This window comes from Theropithecus gelada, chromosome 10 (genome assembly GCF_003255815.1).
Source record: "Theropithecus gelada isolate Dixy chromosome 10, Tgel_1.0, whole genome shotgun sequence".
Lineage (NCBI taxonomy): Eukaryota > Metazoa > Chordata > Mammalia > Primates > Cercopithecidae > Theropithecus > Theropithecus gelada.
The window spans coordinates 22,247,329-22,264,772 of NC_037678.1; the positions used below are offsets into that span (position 1 = coordinate 22,247,329).

General features: G+C 37.1%; 1 protein-coding gene across 1 annotated transcript in view; it reads left to right on the forward strand.

Moving 5' to 3' along the window:
- The window catches only part of TTC28 (tetratricopeptide repeat domain 28), a 713,442-nt gene that overhangs the window by 389,523 nt on the left and 306,475 nt on the right, over nucleotides 1–17,444 (forward strand). The window contains exons 4-5 of the mRNA XM_025400555.1: nucleotides 5,810–6,082; nucleotides 7,332–7,462. Coding sequence (XP_025256340.1) covers nucleotides 5,810–6,082; nucleotides 7,332–7,462 — 404 coding nt within the window. The remainder of the gene's footprint in view (nucleotides 1–5,809; nucleotides 6,083–7,331; nucleotides 7,463–17,444) is intronic.

The following is a 17,444-nucleotide window of genomic DNA, read 5'->3' on the forward strand; positions in this document are numbered from 1 at the left end:
TTAGTCTTTGTGGAAGTTTTAAGATTTTATTTTTTTTAAGTCAGGGACAACCTATATTAATATACCCTTTCCCCCATATAAATACATTGTATTTTTCCACATTGACGCTCATTTGATTTTTGATTATTGTCGCCTGTATTTCTAACTGAATTAAATCTGTTTTACTTTAGTTTCTTAGTTTCGCTCATGCACACAAATCAGGTATCAGCTAACCCTTTTATCCTGTGGCTATACTTACGTTATTTTATATGATGTGTTTCTCTTAAATCATTAATGAAAATATAAAATAAATATAAGTATAAATTGAAACTTTCTTTTACATGATTTCTCAAGTAATCCTTTTACTATATTCTATTTCTTTTTTTTAGATAATCTTTCAGCAATTTCAGTTTGTGGTATCTTACAAACATTTAAGCAAATTTGGTTGTTGTAGCATACTATTACTGCCAACCATGGATTTATTAATGTAATTACCAAGTGAGATTGAGTTTACCTTTGTTTGTTTCTTTAAAGATGCTAGGGCTGCTTCTTGCTGAGAACCTCTTGTGTATATTGTCTCTCTTCCTGTTAATTTGGCAATCCAAAAACTATTACATTTATGGTCTATCACCTGTTGTGGTGTTTCTACCAGCTCCTGGGGACCCAGGGAAGCTGATTTTATGAAGTGCTGATGGAATATGCCTGTTAAATGTGTAAGCTTTTCTTGCAGGGTCAAGTTGTGACTCACCTTTTATTTGCCTAATTGTCTACCCTTAGTGGGCTCATTCCCTCTGATTTTCTTTTAGGTGGGAGTCACTTTTCACAGGAGTCTTCCTTCCTAAAAACATAGGCTCGGGCACCTGTAATCCTAGCTACTCAGGAGGCTGAGGCAGGAGAATCGCTTGAACCCGGGAGGCGGAGGTTGCAGTGAGCTGAGATCGTGCCACTGCACACCAGCTTGGGTGACACACAGAGTGAGACTCCATCTCAAAAAAACAAAAAACAAAAACCAAAACGCAAAAACATAAACTTCTTCCCCCAAAAGATTGGAATCTAATTCCAGCACTGCCATTTGCCAGTCCATTGGCTGAGCAAGATTGCTTCCTTTCTCTATACTTCAGTCTATATCTGTAGAGAGAAATTATAATATCTCTCTCCTAATGTTGTTTTGAAAGTCAAGAACTAGCATCTAAAGGCAGGCCTCTGTAGGATGCCTTTTCCTCTGCAGCGTGGTGCCATTCTTCTCACTGAGGAGTGGAAGTAGCAGCAGTACTAATTGCCCTTATGTTTAGGGCAGGCATAGTGGTGTGGATGTGGAACGAACACTACCTAGTACCTAAGGTCCTCTTAATGAGCACTCACTGGAGAAGTTTCTCTCAAGCCTTAGTAGAAAAGATCTTGCCTCTCTTTCCTTCTTATATCCAGATATTCTCAACTAAAACTACCTGCAGTTCCTAGAAAACACTATGGTTTCTTACGTCTCTGATTTCTATTCAGGTGCCATTTCCTTTGGGAAGCCTTCCCAGACCTAACCTGATAGAGTTAATAACATCTTTCTCTTTTGGGGTCCTATAGCACATTTTACCACTTCTAAGAACTCTGGATTAAAAGTTATTATTATTATTTTTGAGACAGGATCTCACTCTGCCACCTAGGCTGGAGTACAGTGGCATTGTCATGGCTCACTGCAGCCTTGAACCTTCCCGGGCTCAGGTGATCCTCCCACCTCAGCCTCCTGAATAGCTGGGACTGTAGGTCTGTGCCACTACACCCAGCTAATTTTTGTATTTTTTATAGCGATAGGGTTTCACTATGTTTCCTAGGCTGATCTTGAACTCCTGGGCCGTTGGCCTTGGCTCCCAACGTTCTGGGATTACAGGTGTGAGCCACCATGCTTGGCCTCATTATTTTATGTATTACAAAGAAAGAAAAAAACTACCGACTATTATGATAACATATATTTTTATGTATTCTGAAAGAGCTCTTTTAGGCCCCTTTAGATATAAAAGTGACATACCATTTCATAGCATTGTTGAGTTCAGAGGTATTATATCCCAAATTCAGGGACTGTTAATATGTGAATAAATATGCACCTCAGAACTGATGAAATACAGTATATCTCTTAGTTGAGTGTGATTTTGTTTATTATTAGCCTCTGCTACATTCCTACAAGCTCTTCAAATGTTAGGAAATATGATTTTGTTCATCTTAAAACTTTAAAGCCTTTACCTTTCAAAAACACTTAATGGTTGATGAATTGATGTTGCAAAGGGCTTTATGTTCTTATGGAGTTCGTTTGACATTGCCTATTTCATCTATTATCTCCATAGACTCTAGAAAGAAAAACATCTTAATAGCTATGGGCTGCCAAAGCTCCGTTTCACCTAGACTGATAAAATCACAAAATTAGTCCCTTTGCTAGTAGCCCAAGTTTACTCTAAAATAGGAATTAGAATAATAGAGTTGGAAATAATTGTAGTGATCACCTACACATTTAGAAAACTTATCTTACCACTTGTATATCTAGAGCTTTTGATTGTGGGTGTGGACCAATGAGACATAATTACAGCCCAAGCAGAGAAATTTGATATTAAAAAAATTTTTAATTTATATACAGTGAAGTGGACTTTTGTGTGTATATATCTGTACACATAGACATACGTATATACATGAATAGATTTGTGTAACAATCACCACAGTTACAACCTATACATTTGACCAAGTGAGAGACTGAGGCTATGTGACTTTTAAATACAGGTGTCTGTATGTATTTAGCTCAGTGTTTTCCCCATTATTTCACATCAACTTCCTTCCCTACAAATATTCTTTGGTCAGTTCAAGCAGTCCGTGTCATTTCATGTATCTATCTTCTCTTGGCACTTCTGTTAGGACAAATCTTCTTCATAAAATACCTTCTACTCTCAGAAAATAGCAAAGACTTACCTAAGCGCTACTCTTTATTCAAGAGATCAAGTTCTGCTTCCATGAAGCTTTCCAGTTGCCCTTGATAATCCCTCCCTTTTCCAAACTCGTGTAGCATGTTTTGTATATTAGCCTTGTATTGATCTTTGCACTATAATTTATCTTTTGAAGTGTATTTCCTATATACTGAGAAGGGAAATTTTATCTTCTACTTCTCTTTCATCAGTTTCATTTTCATCTAGTGAAAATTTGTACAATTAAATATTTCTTTCTCTTTTGGGAATTTTCCAGATATTTATTTCTGTGGCAGTGTTCACTCTTCTTTCTACCATTGTTGTGTAATTTTAGAGGCTCAATTAGATGACTGTTTCTCTAACTTAGCTGTGGTTGCTATGGGAAAAAATATCACCAAGTAAAGCATAGTGTCTTTGCTAGCCATCAGTCAATTTGGGCTGTCAGTTTAGGGAATTCTCCATCATATACTTCTGCTTCTGCCATCTATAATAAAAGCTGAAAGCGTCAGATCCTAATTTTCCCATTCTCCCTAGCAGCTGGGACCCCATCCTTGAATCAGGAGCTAAAGGTTCAAAGAAGAAAGGATAGCACAGAATTTGTTCTGGTGGTGGAAGTGGCAATGGTGACACTCATTTTCCAAGGGTGGCATTCAGTGAGGTGGTGTGGGGAGGAGCATTGTAAGCTATGGTGTCCTGTGTTTGGTTGCAATGGTTATGTTGCCTTCACCAGGCAGCTTTTGTGGTATGATTTTGACTGTGGATCTGGAGGGCTGGTTTTCTACCTTTCCCAGTAGTCACTCAGTTGTTTCTTTTCTGCTTACAAGCAGCCAAGAGTGGTGTATGTTGCTAGCAACCAAGAATCTTGCCTGGTGTGATATTACAGAACCTGGGCTTAGAGCCCTGCAGTGTGTTCTTATCTTGGCTGTGTCCCAAGCTTTCCAACTTTGGGTAAGTCACTTAAATACTCAGATTCTTCATTTCTAAGAGAGCATATTTTAAAAGTCTTTTCAACTCTAAAATTCTATTATTTTTGTTTCTGCTAATTGGCCAGTGGGATGCTAATGTGATCAACATTGACTGCCAAACTCATCAGCAGACACTACCAAAATTCTGCTCACAATATTTCATTATGGTATTGTTCTTTTTTATTCTAGCAATTCCTGGGTTCTTGTGCCTGTACTTAACCCCATTGGTTAGCTGGTGTTTACCAGTACTCTGCACAGCTTGAATATTGACAGTTGTAAAAATGTTCTTTGTTCTCTCTTAGTGATCTGATTGAAGGAAAACATGCTTTAGGCACCCGCAGGTTTTCAGGTTTCAAGGTTTCTGTGGCAGTGTTGATTCAGACGAGAGCTTTTTAGTTGAGAGTTTAGATTCACAGTCATAAATTGTAAAAATCGCATTTTAATGCAGTACTGGTGGCTAGAAGACTCAAGATTTAAAGAGACCGCCCCTTTTATAGTTTATTTTTATTATTATTATTTTTTTACGTGTGCATAGTGGAAAAACTAATGTGAAATAGTTTTTCAGGAAAGCTAATAATAAATGCTTTATAAGTGCCATCTTATTGTAGGGCTATCATTAATACCTCTGCAGTTGTCTTTAAAGAAAAAAAGAATTGCGAGAAGGAGCTTGGAGGTAATCTACATTCAAACTTAGCTTCAAATGGGAAAAAAATCTCCTGTGGCTTACTGACCCCTGTCTATGTTCTTTTAATACCATATGAAAATAAAATGAGACCAACATTAATTTTATCTTCCATCTTAATAAATAAATTCAGATGATTTCTTTATGGTTTCATTTATGACTGCAAACAAAAATGGATAATATTCTTTTAGTGGGAGGCTACTGGTCTCAGAAGCAGCAGTGGATACTGGGTTACCAGTGAGAATGACAAAGGTTTTCTTGGGAGAACTTCTTTTATTGCATCTTCTAGGAAAAAATATTTACAGGGTTTATTAATCTGTCATGCAGATTCAAGTTTATCAGCCTGGGCATGGTAACTCACACCAGTAATCTCAGCACTTTGGGAGGTTGAGGTGGGAGGATTGCTTGAGCCGAGGAGTTTGACACCAGCTTGAGCAACGTAATGAGACCTCCTCTCTCCCAAATATTTTTTAAAATTAGCCACGGATGATGGTGTGTGCCTGTGGTCCTAGCTACTTGGGAGGCCGAGGTAGAAGGATTTACTTGAGTCTAGAAGGTTGAGCCTGCAGTGAGCCAAGATTATGCCACTGCACTCCAGCCTGGGTGACGGAGCAAGACCTGTCACAGACAAACCTCTTATCAAATGCCAGACATGTTAGGGGCTTTCACCTGTGTTCATGATGAGTTTTCTGAGTACCCACATTGTGCCACTTGCTAAGGAGTTGTAATAGATAGTCCTACAGCAGTATTTAGATTTAGCTGGAAAAATATTTAAAAAATTAATACATGTGGAACAATTCTAAAATAGTTAATGACCAAACTGTGCAATACTATTAAAATTCAGCACAGGTTTGGATACACAAATTAATGTAGGCCAGAGTACCTGGGGATATTCCCAGTACAAGTGGGACTTGAGGCATGTGCCTGTAATATTTTGAGAGGGGAACAGGACAGAGGAGAGGGAACTATTCAGGGAAAGTGGCACATCATAATCACAAAGGCCAAAAGAGAGGATAAGACATATACATGCAAGAGAGAGGAGAAGGAAATTACTGGACTGGGGTTTGTGATACTAGTCATATGAGATAAGTGGACAGTTAGGGTGGTGCTAGAATAAAGGTTGAAGAGTTTATACTTGAAATAAGCCACAAAAGGTATGATAAACATTTGTTTCTAGAGCATATTAGAAAAGATTGTTTTTGTATCATCCTACATTATCCTGTTATGTTATTGTTATTTATTTTCAGACTCCCTCGAGCCTACTTATCAGCAGCTTCAGAAAATGAAACTGGACAAGAGTCCCTTTGTGGTAGTGTCTGTGGTTGGGCAGGAACTTCTGACAGCTGGCCATCATGGGGCCTCCGTGGTTGTCTTAGAAGCCGCACTGAAGATTGGCACCTGCAGCCTCAAACTGAGAGGTTCTGTTTTCTCTGCCCTGAGCAGTGCTTACTGGTCTCTTGGAAATACAGAGAAGAGCACTGGATATATGCAGCAGGACTTGGATGTAGCCAAAACCTTAGGTAGAGTGATGCTTCTCTTCTCTATATCGGAGCAGAAAGGGAACAAAGAAAGCTGAGTAACATGACATGAATGAGAATAATATGCAATGAAAAGTGATGGCCTGGTTGCTCACACCTGTAATCCCAGTGCTTTGAGAGGATTGCTTAAGGCCAGGAATTTGAGACCACCCTGGGCAACATAGTGAGATCCTGTTTCTAAAAAAAAAAAAAAAAAAAAAAAGGAAAAAAAAATAGCTGGGTATGGTGTACCTGTGTCTTAGCTTCTCTACAGGCTGAGGTGGGAGGATTGCTTGAGCCCAGGCATTCAAGGTTACACTTAGCTATGATAATGCTACTGCACTCCAGCCTGGGCAACAGAGCAAAACCCTGTCTCTTAAAAAAAAAAAAAAAAGTAAAGAAAAAAAGTGAGTGCCCCTAGAACAGTCTCTGTTTTAGACTGTTCAGGTCTTTACAGCTTTCTCATATAACAAGGTGCCAATACTCCCAAAAGGCCAAGAGATGTGGAATAACATACTCATTGCCCTCTTCAGAGATTTGGGCTTACAAAATGTGTCAAATGATAACATTGTTGGGTGAATCTTTCATTGTAGTTTTAATTTTTTCCTTCATTAGGATGCATCATCATTTTGTTGAAGGAGATAGTATAGTGTAGAGGTTAAGAATGTAAACTATGGAGCCTGACTACTGGGTTTAGAATCCTGGCTCTGCCACTTACTAGCTTTGTGATTTGGGGCAAGTTTCTTAACCTCTCTGTGACCCAGTTTTCTCATTTGTAAAATAAGTATGGCTTATGATTATGATGGTCATTATGGTGATTATTCAAGGACTTATAGGATTGGAGTAACAGAAGGGATATGATGAATCTGCCACCAGCATACTTGTAAAGATATTTTCTTGTAGGTTTGGATTCAAATGACTGAACCAACAAGCCGATGGTTGTTTAGAATCAAAAGTCATTAGCAAGGCAATGAGGACTCAAACAGCAGCTAGTTTGTGTTAAGGTCTTTAACCTTTTGTTTCCAAGACACCTAAGTCCCTGTCTGCAGTTATATGTTATGACAATAATAGCAATTGTTATCCAGAGATTTAAATTCTAGGACAATAACTCCCCACATAGGGTCTTGTGGAAGAAACAAATACTTTTTAGCTAATAAATCTGTGTCTCTTAAATTAAGATGACCATTATATATTATAAATAACATTATTAATTTAAAGAAATTCTTTTTTTTATTTTGTCAATTCAATCCAGGTGACCAGACAGGAGAATGCCGAGCTCATGGGAATCTGGGCTCTGCATTCTTCTCCAAAGGAAATTACCGGGAGGCTCTCACTAACCACAGGCATCAGTTGGTACTCGCCATGAAACTCAAAGATCGAGAGGTAGGAAGTTTATCTGCAGACCAAAAACTTTTTTTTTTCTTTTGGAAATGTGGAGCTCTATTTTCTGTTTAAAAAAAAACAAAAAACAAAAAAAACTGTTTCAGGTATCTTAACATATTTCTTTCAGAAGAAAGTATTACTTGAGACTTATTAACTCTGTTTTTCATCAACAATTGAGTGTTCTGTATATCCAAGCATAGTCCTTGTATATATAGAAATAGATAAGACTTTGTTCTTGACCTCGCGATCTAACAGCTTTGTCAGATGCATTGTTCTTATTTTCTTCAAATGTGCATAAGTTTATGTAAAATTAGAAAAAAGCTATATCATTATGCCATACTCATTAAATTGTAAAAAGCAAACATTGCTTTTTTTTAGATCAGATATTATTACCACAAACTGTTTACATTGTTGCTTCGGTGGATTTTCAACTCAGAAGCATATTGAGTTTGATTGAGATATCTGAATCATAATGGTAAAGAAATATCATTGTAGTCTTTATTAAGGAGATGAACCATAATATCCTCAAAGAGTTAATATTCAGTAGATGTAACATGATTGATTAGAGAGTGTCTGCAGAGTGGAAAGGTGAGGTTTGGTGTCAGATAGACCCAGATTTAAATCCCAGCTGCAGTACTTCCTGGCTGTGGGATCTTGGGGGTAGTTATAACAACTCTTCTTTTTTTCCTCCGTTTTCTCATTCAGGAAATGATTATTCTATTTATTCCAAACTCTGTTGTGGTAGGATTACAAATAATATATGTAAAGTGCCCAGCATGGTGCCAGGATTTCCATAATGGCATTCCACAAAGGAATTCCATAAATGATAGCTTTTATTATAATATTATTAATAAGGAAGAGAAGGTTAATAGCAGAGGCAACAATAAGTTTATAAATCAATCTATGTGTTGAGAAATATGTTTAGTCACGTTTACATCTAAGAATTCTACTATGGGACCTTATAAAGATTAATAGTATTGTTTAAATGATCCAGCAACTTCATGTCTCAGGAACATGGTCACGCACTAGGAAGGAATTGGGGAAGAAAAGCCTTTGAAAACCATCAAAACAGACTATTAAAGGGCCGCGGATTTTGGGCAATTTTATTCTCTAAAGAGTTACCTGAACACTTTTCTTATTGCCCAATTAACTCTAACATTACAAACAATTCTTATAAGCCAGATGATCTGATTTCTTGATGTTCAGGGAGTGAAATGAGAGATCACACTTCTAGAGACAGATATACTAATGGCATTAAGAAGTGAGAGCCAGGTTTAAGAACTAAAACAGCATAGTTGTCCAGATAGGTCCATTTAGTGAAGGGATAGATTGCTATAAATATGTCAAGAGCTGGCCGGGCACGGTGGTTCACACCTGTAATCCCAGCACTTTGTGAGGCTGAGGTGGGCGGATCACGAGGTCAGGAGTTGAAGACCAGCCTGGCCAACATGGTGAAACCCTGTCTCTACTTAAAATATAAAAATTAGCTGGGCTTGGTGGTGGGTGCCTGTAATCCCAGCTACTCGGGAGGCTGAGGCAGGAGAATTGCTTCAACCTGGGAGGTGGAGGTTGCAGTGAGCCGAGATTGCGCCACTGCACTCCAGCCTGGGTGACAGAGCAAGACTCTGTCACAGGGAGTGGGGGGAAGGCAAGGGCTGCATTTATACTCTTTTTTTCCTAACCTTCAAGGTATATGTATTAGCCCAATTAATACAAAGGGTGAAAAGACTTTTAAATGGGTAATATCATAGATGTTAAACAGGAGGAATGAAATTTTTCTGCCTTCCCTCTTCTCAATAGTGTAATTTATATCGTGTTTTATAACCTCTGCTGTACAATATGTTATTAAGAAATCACTGAATTATGAGGATGGAAGGGACCCTAAGGTAATACTGGTACCCATTCCTTCCCCAAACCTAGCCATCTTAGATTTGCCACCTACCACAGTCACTCCTCTGCCCTTCCAAAATTGCCGTTTGCATAACCATTACTGTAGTAGTTCACAAGCCTGTATGTTGGGATATTCTCCTTATGTATAAGTAATAGACTGCAGGGCTGATTTAAAATTCCCACTGAGGAGAATTTCTTTTTTCCCTTGTGTGAGGAGAGAATGTCCAGCTACCAAATTCCTTTTCTAAGCTTAATAATATTCTCCTCAAAATTTCTGATTATTAAGACTTAATAATCAACCTCTTCTGGCCATTCCCTTTTCACAGTGGCCCATTTGGGTTGTCAGCCATAGATAGTTCAACTATTTCAGAGGCCTCCTGAGTTGTTCCTCCTGTTTAGCCCATATTTATCTGATTCCTTGACTAACCTATGGAATTTCCCCTTTTCTCACTGTGTTTCTTCTATTGTGTTTGCCCAGGAATTATAAAGTACCATTCATTTTCATGAGAAATTAATGTATTTTTCTTAGTTTTTTTGTTCTTAAATTTATTTCCTGTATCTGATACATAGTAAGCATTCAGTAATTCTTTTTAACTTTCTGTTGGAGGGGGGGAACATTTGAGATCTAATCTTTTAGTGAATTTTAAGTATACAATATGATTTATTAACTGTAGCTTCCTGGTATACATTAGAGCTCTAGAACTTACTTATCCTACATATCTGAAACTGTATACTCTTTAACCAACATCTTCCCATTCCTCTCCCTCAACCCCCACTGGTAACCACCATTCTGTCTATGCTCTGCTTGTATGAATTCAGCTACTTTAGACTCCATATATAAGTGAGATCATGTAGTAATTTTCTTTCTGTGTCTGGCCTATTTCACTTAACATGATATTCTCCAAGTTCATCCATGTTGTTGCAAATGTCAGGATTTCCTTCTTTTTTAAGGCTGAATAACATTCCAGTATACGTATGTGTCTGTGTGTGTGAGCTATAACTTCTTTACACTTTCATTTCTTGATAGATACTTAGGTTGTTTCCATATCTTGGTTATTGTGAATAATGCTGCAGTGAACAAGGGCATTTCTCTAATTTTTAAGGTTGTTTTTGATTGCTGCTGCTTACCTGCCCATGTTTTACTGGAAATTTTTATCTCTGTATCCCTGAAACCAGCCACCAATTATTAAGACTGGAGTTAATATTGGTTTAGAACATACAGGAATGTACAAAATATCTAAAGGAAACTATTTTAGCAATATGTATTTTATCTAGGTTCAGAGTTTTAGTTGGCCATTCTGAGATTTAATTCAGTTAAGTGTGATGTCTTCTCATAAGGCACCTAATACTGTGCTTAGGGTTCAAGGTCTGGGTAGTGTGGTGTGGGGTTACTCCCTTTGAGGGACTTACTTTCTTTTTGAGGCAAGCTTTAATACATGAAAATGTTAAAACATTGTTTCAACAATAAATGATGAATGCCCTCTTAATCACTGCTGAAATTCTGGAATTCTAGAGGGGTAGAGACTGGTAGAAACTTGAGGAAGCTTTGTGAAACAGGTGAAACTTGAAATGTGATCCTAAACTCTGGTCAGCGTATCAATCATGTTTTGCTGAGTGATAAGAGGGTTTGTGGCTTTAGCAAAGATCAGATATTTACCACAATCCTATTCAATATAGTCACAGAATCTTGTTTTTTATAAAAGTTAATATAGTGTTGGTACAGTGGCTCATGCCTGTAATCCCAGCACTTTGGGAGGCCAAGGTGGGCAGATTACTTGAGCCCAGGAGTTGGAGGCCGAGGTGGGCAGATTACTGGAGCCCAGGAGTTTGAGACCACCTTGGGCAACATAGTGAAACCTGGTCTCTGCAAAAAATACAAAAATTAGTTGAGTATGGTGACACATGCCTGTAATCCCAGCAACTCAGGAGGTTGAAGTGAGAGGATTGCTTGAGCCTGGGAAGCCAAGGTTGCAGTGGGCCAAGTTCGCACCACTGTGCTCCAGTCCGGGCAACAGAGAGAGATCCTGTCTCCAAGAAAAAAAGTTAATATTTATTAGTTTTATCCAATTACATAATGATTAAAAATAAGTAATTATAAGCCTACCATACTGTTAACATTTTTGGTATGCTCTTTTAGTCATATATGTAATTATGATTGTTTATATATATTCAAACCAAAATGGAAATCCTCTTGGAGTGCTGTTTTATAACTTTTTGCACTTATGTTTTTCCACTTATAACACATTTCTTCATTCTATTTTCCACTGAAATTCTTATGACTTTATCATAATTCATTTCATCTATTTTCGTATTGTTATATATTTAGGTTGTTTCAAAAGCTTTGGTATTATAAAATCTGGAAAAATATCCTTGTAGGTAAATCTTTAAACACATCTCTTATCATTTCCTTTAGTTAAATTATTAGAAGTGGGCTGGTTTGGAATAAACATAGTAAGGCTTCTTATACCTATTGCTAATTGCTCCCAGGAAAGCTGCATCTGTTTCAGGCCTATCAGGAATGTATCAGAGGTTTCATTTCCCTTCACTGGCCAACACTGGGCATTAATATTAAAACCAAAAAGTCAATTTAATAGGTTAAGAAAATGGTGATATCTTATTGTGTTAATTTGCATTTCTTTGATCACTATTTGGGTTGACTGTTTTTTAAAATTTCTTTTATAAAGAGCTTTATGCTTCTATTTCCTTTATAAAGAACTATAATACTCTTAACCTATTTTCTTCTATAGTGGTATTGGTTATTTTGTATTGGTCTGATTCTGGGCATTGCTGTGTCATCCCACTGAGCTGTTAGGCACTTTGTGTTCTAATAACACACAGTTTTAATTATTATTGCCCTGTAACACATTATATTTGCTAGAGAAGTCCTATACCTTTATTCTTTTTTTTAAATGTCTAGGATATTCTTGTACCCTTACCCCATAAATGAACTTTAAAATCATTCTGTTAGATTTTAGAGAATGATTCATTGGGGTGTCTATTGGAATTGTATGGAATTTTCATATTACTTATGAATAAATTGATGTCTTTTTAATAGTCAGTCTTCCGTTTAGTTGCCTGGTCTGTCTCTCCATTTATTCTTACATGTCCCCTCACTGATCTACATTTTTAAGGAGTTTTTTTTTTTGCTATACACTTCATGTATCTTATTGGAAATGAGATATTTTTCATTGTGTGTGTGTATGTTTTTTTTTTGAGACAAGGTCACTCAGGCTGGAGTGCAGTGGTACAATCATGGCTCACTGCAGCCTTGACCTCCTGGGCTCAATTGATCCTCCCACCTCAGCCTCCCAAGTAGCTGGGACTACAGGCACAGGCCACCATGCCTGGCTAATTTGAGAAAATTTTTTGTAGAGCAAGGTCTCACTATGTTGCCTAGGCTGGTCTTGAAGTCCTGGCTCAAGCAGTTCTCTCACCTTGGCCTCCCAAAGTGCTGGGGTTATAGACATGAGTAACCACGCCAGGCCCTCATTGTGATTTTTTTTAAAAAAATAGTTATTGATGGTATATAGGAAAGGTGTTTATCTTGCATGTTTTGTCACTGGCCATATGAAAATTATCTTATATTAGTGCATAATTTTTTGTTGATTCCCTTGTAATGTGAATTATTTGAAGATAATGATAATTTTGTACATTTATGTTCTTATGTTACACTCCTGATTTTTTCCTCTTAATGATTGTGCTAATTAGAACTTTGAGAACACTCCCAAACAGCAGTCATACCATCTTCAATACAAAAAGTTCAGGTAATACAGATTTTATGATTATCCTATTCTTACATTGTACCTGTGACCCTAAATTATACCTTATTTGCCCTTTTGCATCATTTTGATAGTGAAATAAAATACAGTACACTGCCTTTTGAAGCAAAAATTAATACTGTAAATGCTATGAGTGGAAAGGATACGAAACTGCATCTTTCTGCCTCTTGCATCTTTGGCTATAATAAGTTTTAGGATTTTCCAAAGTAGCTAGATAGCAGCCTGAAAGTAGTTTGTCTACCTACCTTTGAAAAGCAGTAGGTTTTCTTTAAAAAAAAAAATATTTTTTTTTGAGATGGGGTCTCGCTTTGTCGTCCAGGCTGGAGTGCAATGGCGCCATCTCGGCTCACTGCAACCTCTGTCTCCCAGGTTCAAGCGATTCTCCTGCCTCAGCCTCCCAGATAGCTGGAATTACAGGTGCGCACCACCATGCCCAGCTAATTTTTATTTTTAGTAGAGACAGGGTTTCACCATGTTGGCCAGGCTGGTCTCACTCTCCTGACCTCAGGTGATCCACCTGCCTTGGCCTCCCAAAGTGTTGGGATTACAGGCATGAGCCACTGTGCCTGGCCAAAAAAAAATTTATTTTAATTTTATTGTTTTTTAAAGTCAGAGTTCTTGCTACATTGCTCAGGCTGTAGTGCAGTGGCTATTCACAAGTGTGAGCATAGTACACTGTGGCCTTAAACTCCTGGCGTCAGGCCTCAGTCCCTGAGTGACTGGGACTACAGGCACACCAATGCAGCTTAATAGGTTTTCTTTTCTACTGTTGCTCTCAAATGCTTAATAGGGGAGGTGGTATCTTCTCCACAAGATTTTTTTATTCTGGCTAACCTTCTATCTACTTTAATGGTTTCAAAATTAATTTTGCTTACCCCACAGAGGCCCTCCTGTGAGTTAATATTAATTGTCAGAAGGGTACATAAATTACATAGTATTGGAGATAGTGTTCTCTATTCAGGAAATCTGATATACAAACATGCTGGTAACTCCAAAGTATTTTTTATCAGTCTGATTTGTCTCTTGAGCTTCATACTCTCATCTGCCTCCTGGATACGTACCTTCAACTCTGTTGATTGAGCCCTCAATTTGTGCCTATTTCTGCATTCAGCACTGTCCTGTTGCCCAAACCACCTCCTCCCCTCACTCTCATGTTTGGTTGGTTACTTGATTCTCTTCTTTCTGGATTAAAAATCTCTTTCCTGTCTCCTCCCATCTCTTTTACCTAGACTGTTGCAGTACCCTCCTCTCAGAACTTTCCACACCTTTTAATAGATATTCTTATGCAAGTGGAGGAGAAAGGATGTGTACTATTTGGGTCTATGAGCAAAGTCTGAAGCTGCTGCCATGAGTAGATAATTTCTTTCCAATATAGGATAGTGGTTGAGAGTGTGAAATTAGATATTCAACGAAGTTGGGCTTGAGCTTTGGCTCTGCCACTTATTACCATGTGACCTAAAAATTATATAACTTTTTTTTTTTTTTTTTTGAAACGGAGTCTCGCTCTGTTGCCCAGACTGGAGTGCAGTAGTGTTATCTTGGCTCACTGCAGGCTCCGCCTTCCGGGTTCACGCCATTCTGCTGCCTCAGGCTCCCAAGTAGCTGGGACTACAGGCACCCGCCACCACGCCCGGCTAATTTTTTTTTGTATTTTTTAGTAGAGACAGGGTTTTACTGTGTTAGCCAGAGTGGTCTTGATCTCTTGACCTCGTGATCCACTTGCTTCGGCCTCCCAAAGTTGCTAGGCTTACAGACGTGAACCACTGCGCCTGGCCTGTACAACTCTTTTAAGTGTACTGATGGACTCATGAGTTGTTTCCATTTTGGAGCTGTTATAAAAATGCTGCTGTAAAATTTTTGTGAATATCTTTTGATGAGCATCAGCACTTATTTCTATTAGGTATTTGTTCATACATATGATGTTTAGATTTAGGAAGTTTTGCCAGTTTTCCGAAGTGGTTATATCAAGTTATATCATCAGCAATGTAAAGAATTGTTAAACCTTAATTACAAAATTTAAAAAGTAAAAAGGAAAAGGTATATGGAAACACGCATGTGAGCAAATAACTCTATGTGTAGTTTAATGGAGGAAGTGATTCTTATCGTATCTATTTTGCTTATTGTTGTGAGAATTAAATGAGTTCACATAAAGCGCTTGATGAGGATAGTGCCTTAGACATAATTAGGATGCAAAAGGGATGCTATTGTTATTATTGATGTTATTGCTGTCATTATTTAAATTACTCTTATGAATATTGCATATGACTACATTATATCAGTGTTTGTTTTAGTGTGAAGTTGTTTTTCCCTAAATATTCAAGTAAACAAGATACTCCTGGAAAAAGTGCTGTAGATTTTATTAGATAGCTTTGCATACCTCTTGTCACACTGGGACATGTAACTATTCTAATTTGTGAAGCCCTGTTTTAACCTTGTCCTAATTCTAGTTTCTTCTTGATCTAGTCCATCTTCTATAAGCTCTTTGAGTTATCCTTCTAAAATTTAGTTCTGATCATGAATTACGTCATCAGAAAAAGCGTGCTTAAATTTAGCCTTTGACAGCTTCCTTTTCTCTCTAGGATAAAGTACAAACCCCTTCATAACCTTTTCTTATTACTTTTCTTCAACTGCTCTGAATATTGTACACCTTTTAATCTGTTTATGCAAGTCTACTGACCTTCTGCTTTTACCCTTCTGTACCTTTACTCTTTCTGGTCTCTACATAGAAGACCTCATCTTTGCCTCCTTAGCAACATTTTCCTTTTTCAGGTTTAGTTGTCATTTCTACCACATTGAAGCTGTCTTTCTCAATTCTCATCTTCTCTACCTAATATCTTATCAAATGTTAGTTAAGTCCGATTTATCAATACTTTTGTTTATTAGAGCCTTTTGTGTCTTGTTTAAGAAAATGTTTGTGTATCCCAAGGTCATTGCATTTAGATTTACTGCCACTTGGAATTAACTTGTTTGCGTTGAGGTAGAAATCAAAGTTCATGTTTTTTTCCCACATGGATATCCAGTTGACCCAGCACTCTATATTCATGAGACTGTACTGCATGTTACTTTTGTCGTAAGTAAGATATATGGTATACATATAAAGACTCTGCTCTGTTAATAATTTTGTCTATCTTTATGACAATAGTAAACTGCCTAGTTATTGTAGCTTTTTAATGAATCTGGATACTTGATAATGTAATTTTTATAGCTTTGTTCTACTTCAAGATTGCTGAAGATATTCCAGGTTCTTTACATATATGTGTATCTTAGAATTAGCTTGTCAGTTCTCCTTTCCTCTGCTTAAACATCCTGCTGGAATTTTGACTGGGATAGCGTTGAATCTATGAATATATTTTAATGTTATATTCCATAAACATGGTATATTTTTCCATTTATTTAGGCCTTGTAGAATTTCTTCCAGCAGTGTTTTATTCTTTTCAGTGTAGAACTATTACATATAGTTTCTTAATTTTATCCTTCGGTAGGGGTGTGTGTGTGTGTGTGTGTGTGTGTGTGTGCTTAGCTCACTATTGTAAATGGTATTTTTAAATTTTATTTTTCCTTGATTCCCTTCCTTGATCCGGAGATTCAGCAACCCTGGGAACAGTGTTATTTGCTCAGCCATCTGTATTCCCATGCTACTTGTTTTTTATTGTTCTAGTTTTATCATTCCATAAGTAATGTATGAGTTAGTTATTGATGTAAAAGATTTAAAAACTGTCTTTTCCAGAAATAACCACTGTTACCAGTTTGAAGTGCATTCTCCTAGATTTATACTGCTCATTGTGGTAGCTACTTCCACATGTGGCTATTGAGCATTTAAAATGTGGGTAGTTTGAATTGAGATGTGCTGTAAATGTAAAATATGCTCTGGAATTCAAGGCTTAGAATGAACAAAAAGAATGTAAAGTATCTCATTATTAATTTTTTATATTGTTTAATATAGTGATAATATTTTGGCTATATTGGATTTAAATGTGTTATTAAAATTAATTTTACTTTTTACATTTTCATGGATTACTAGAAAGTTTAAATTATATTTATGACATATTATTTTTCTATTAGTGGGGTTCTAGCCCACCTTCTATGGATTTAAATATACATGTATAAAAATGTATTGTTTTATTTTTCATAAATGGGAATGTGATATTGTTCTTCAAATGATTTTTTTACTTAATAATCTTGAACCTCTTTTCATATCAGCACACATGGATCAACTACATTGTTTTGAACTTCTGTGTACTAGTATGTATTATGGGTGCACCATTTGTCCACTGTTGAAATTCAGGGAGTTGTTTTGGTTTTCTTGTTGTTGT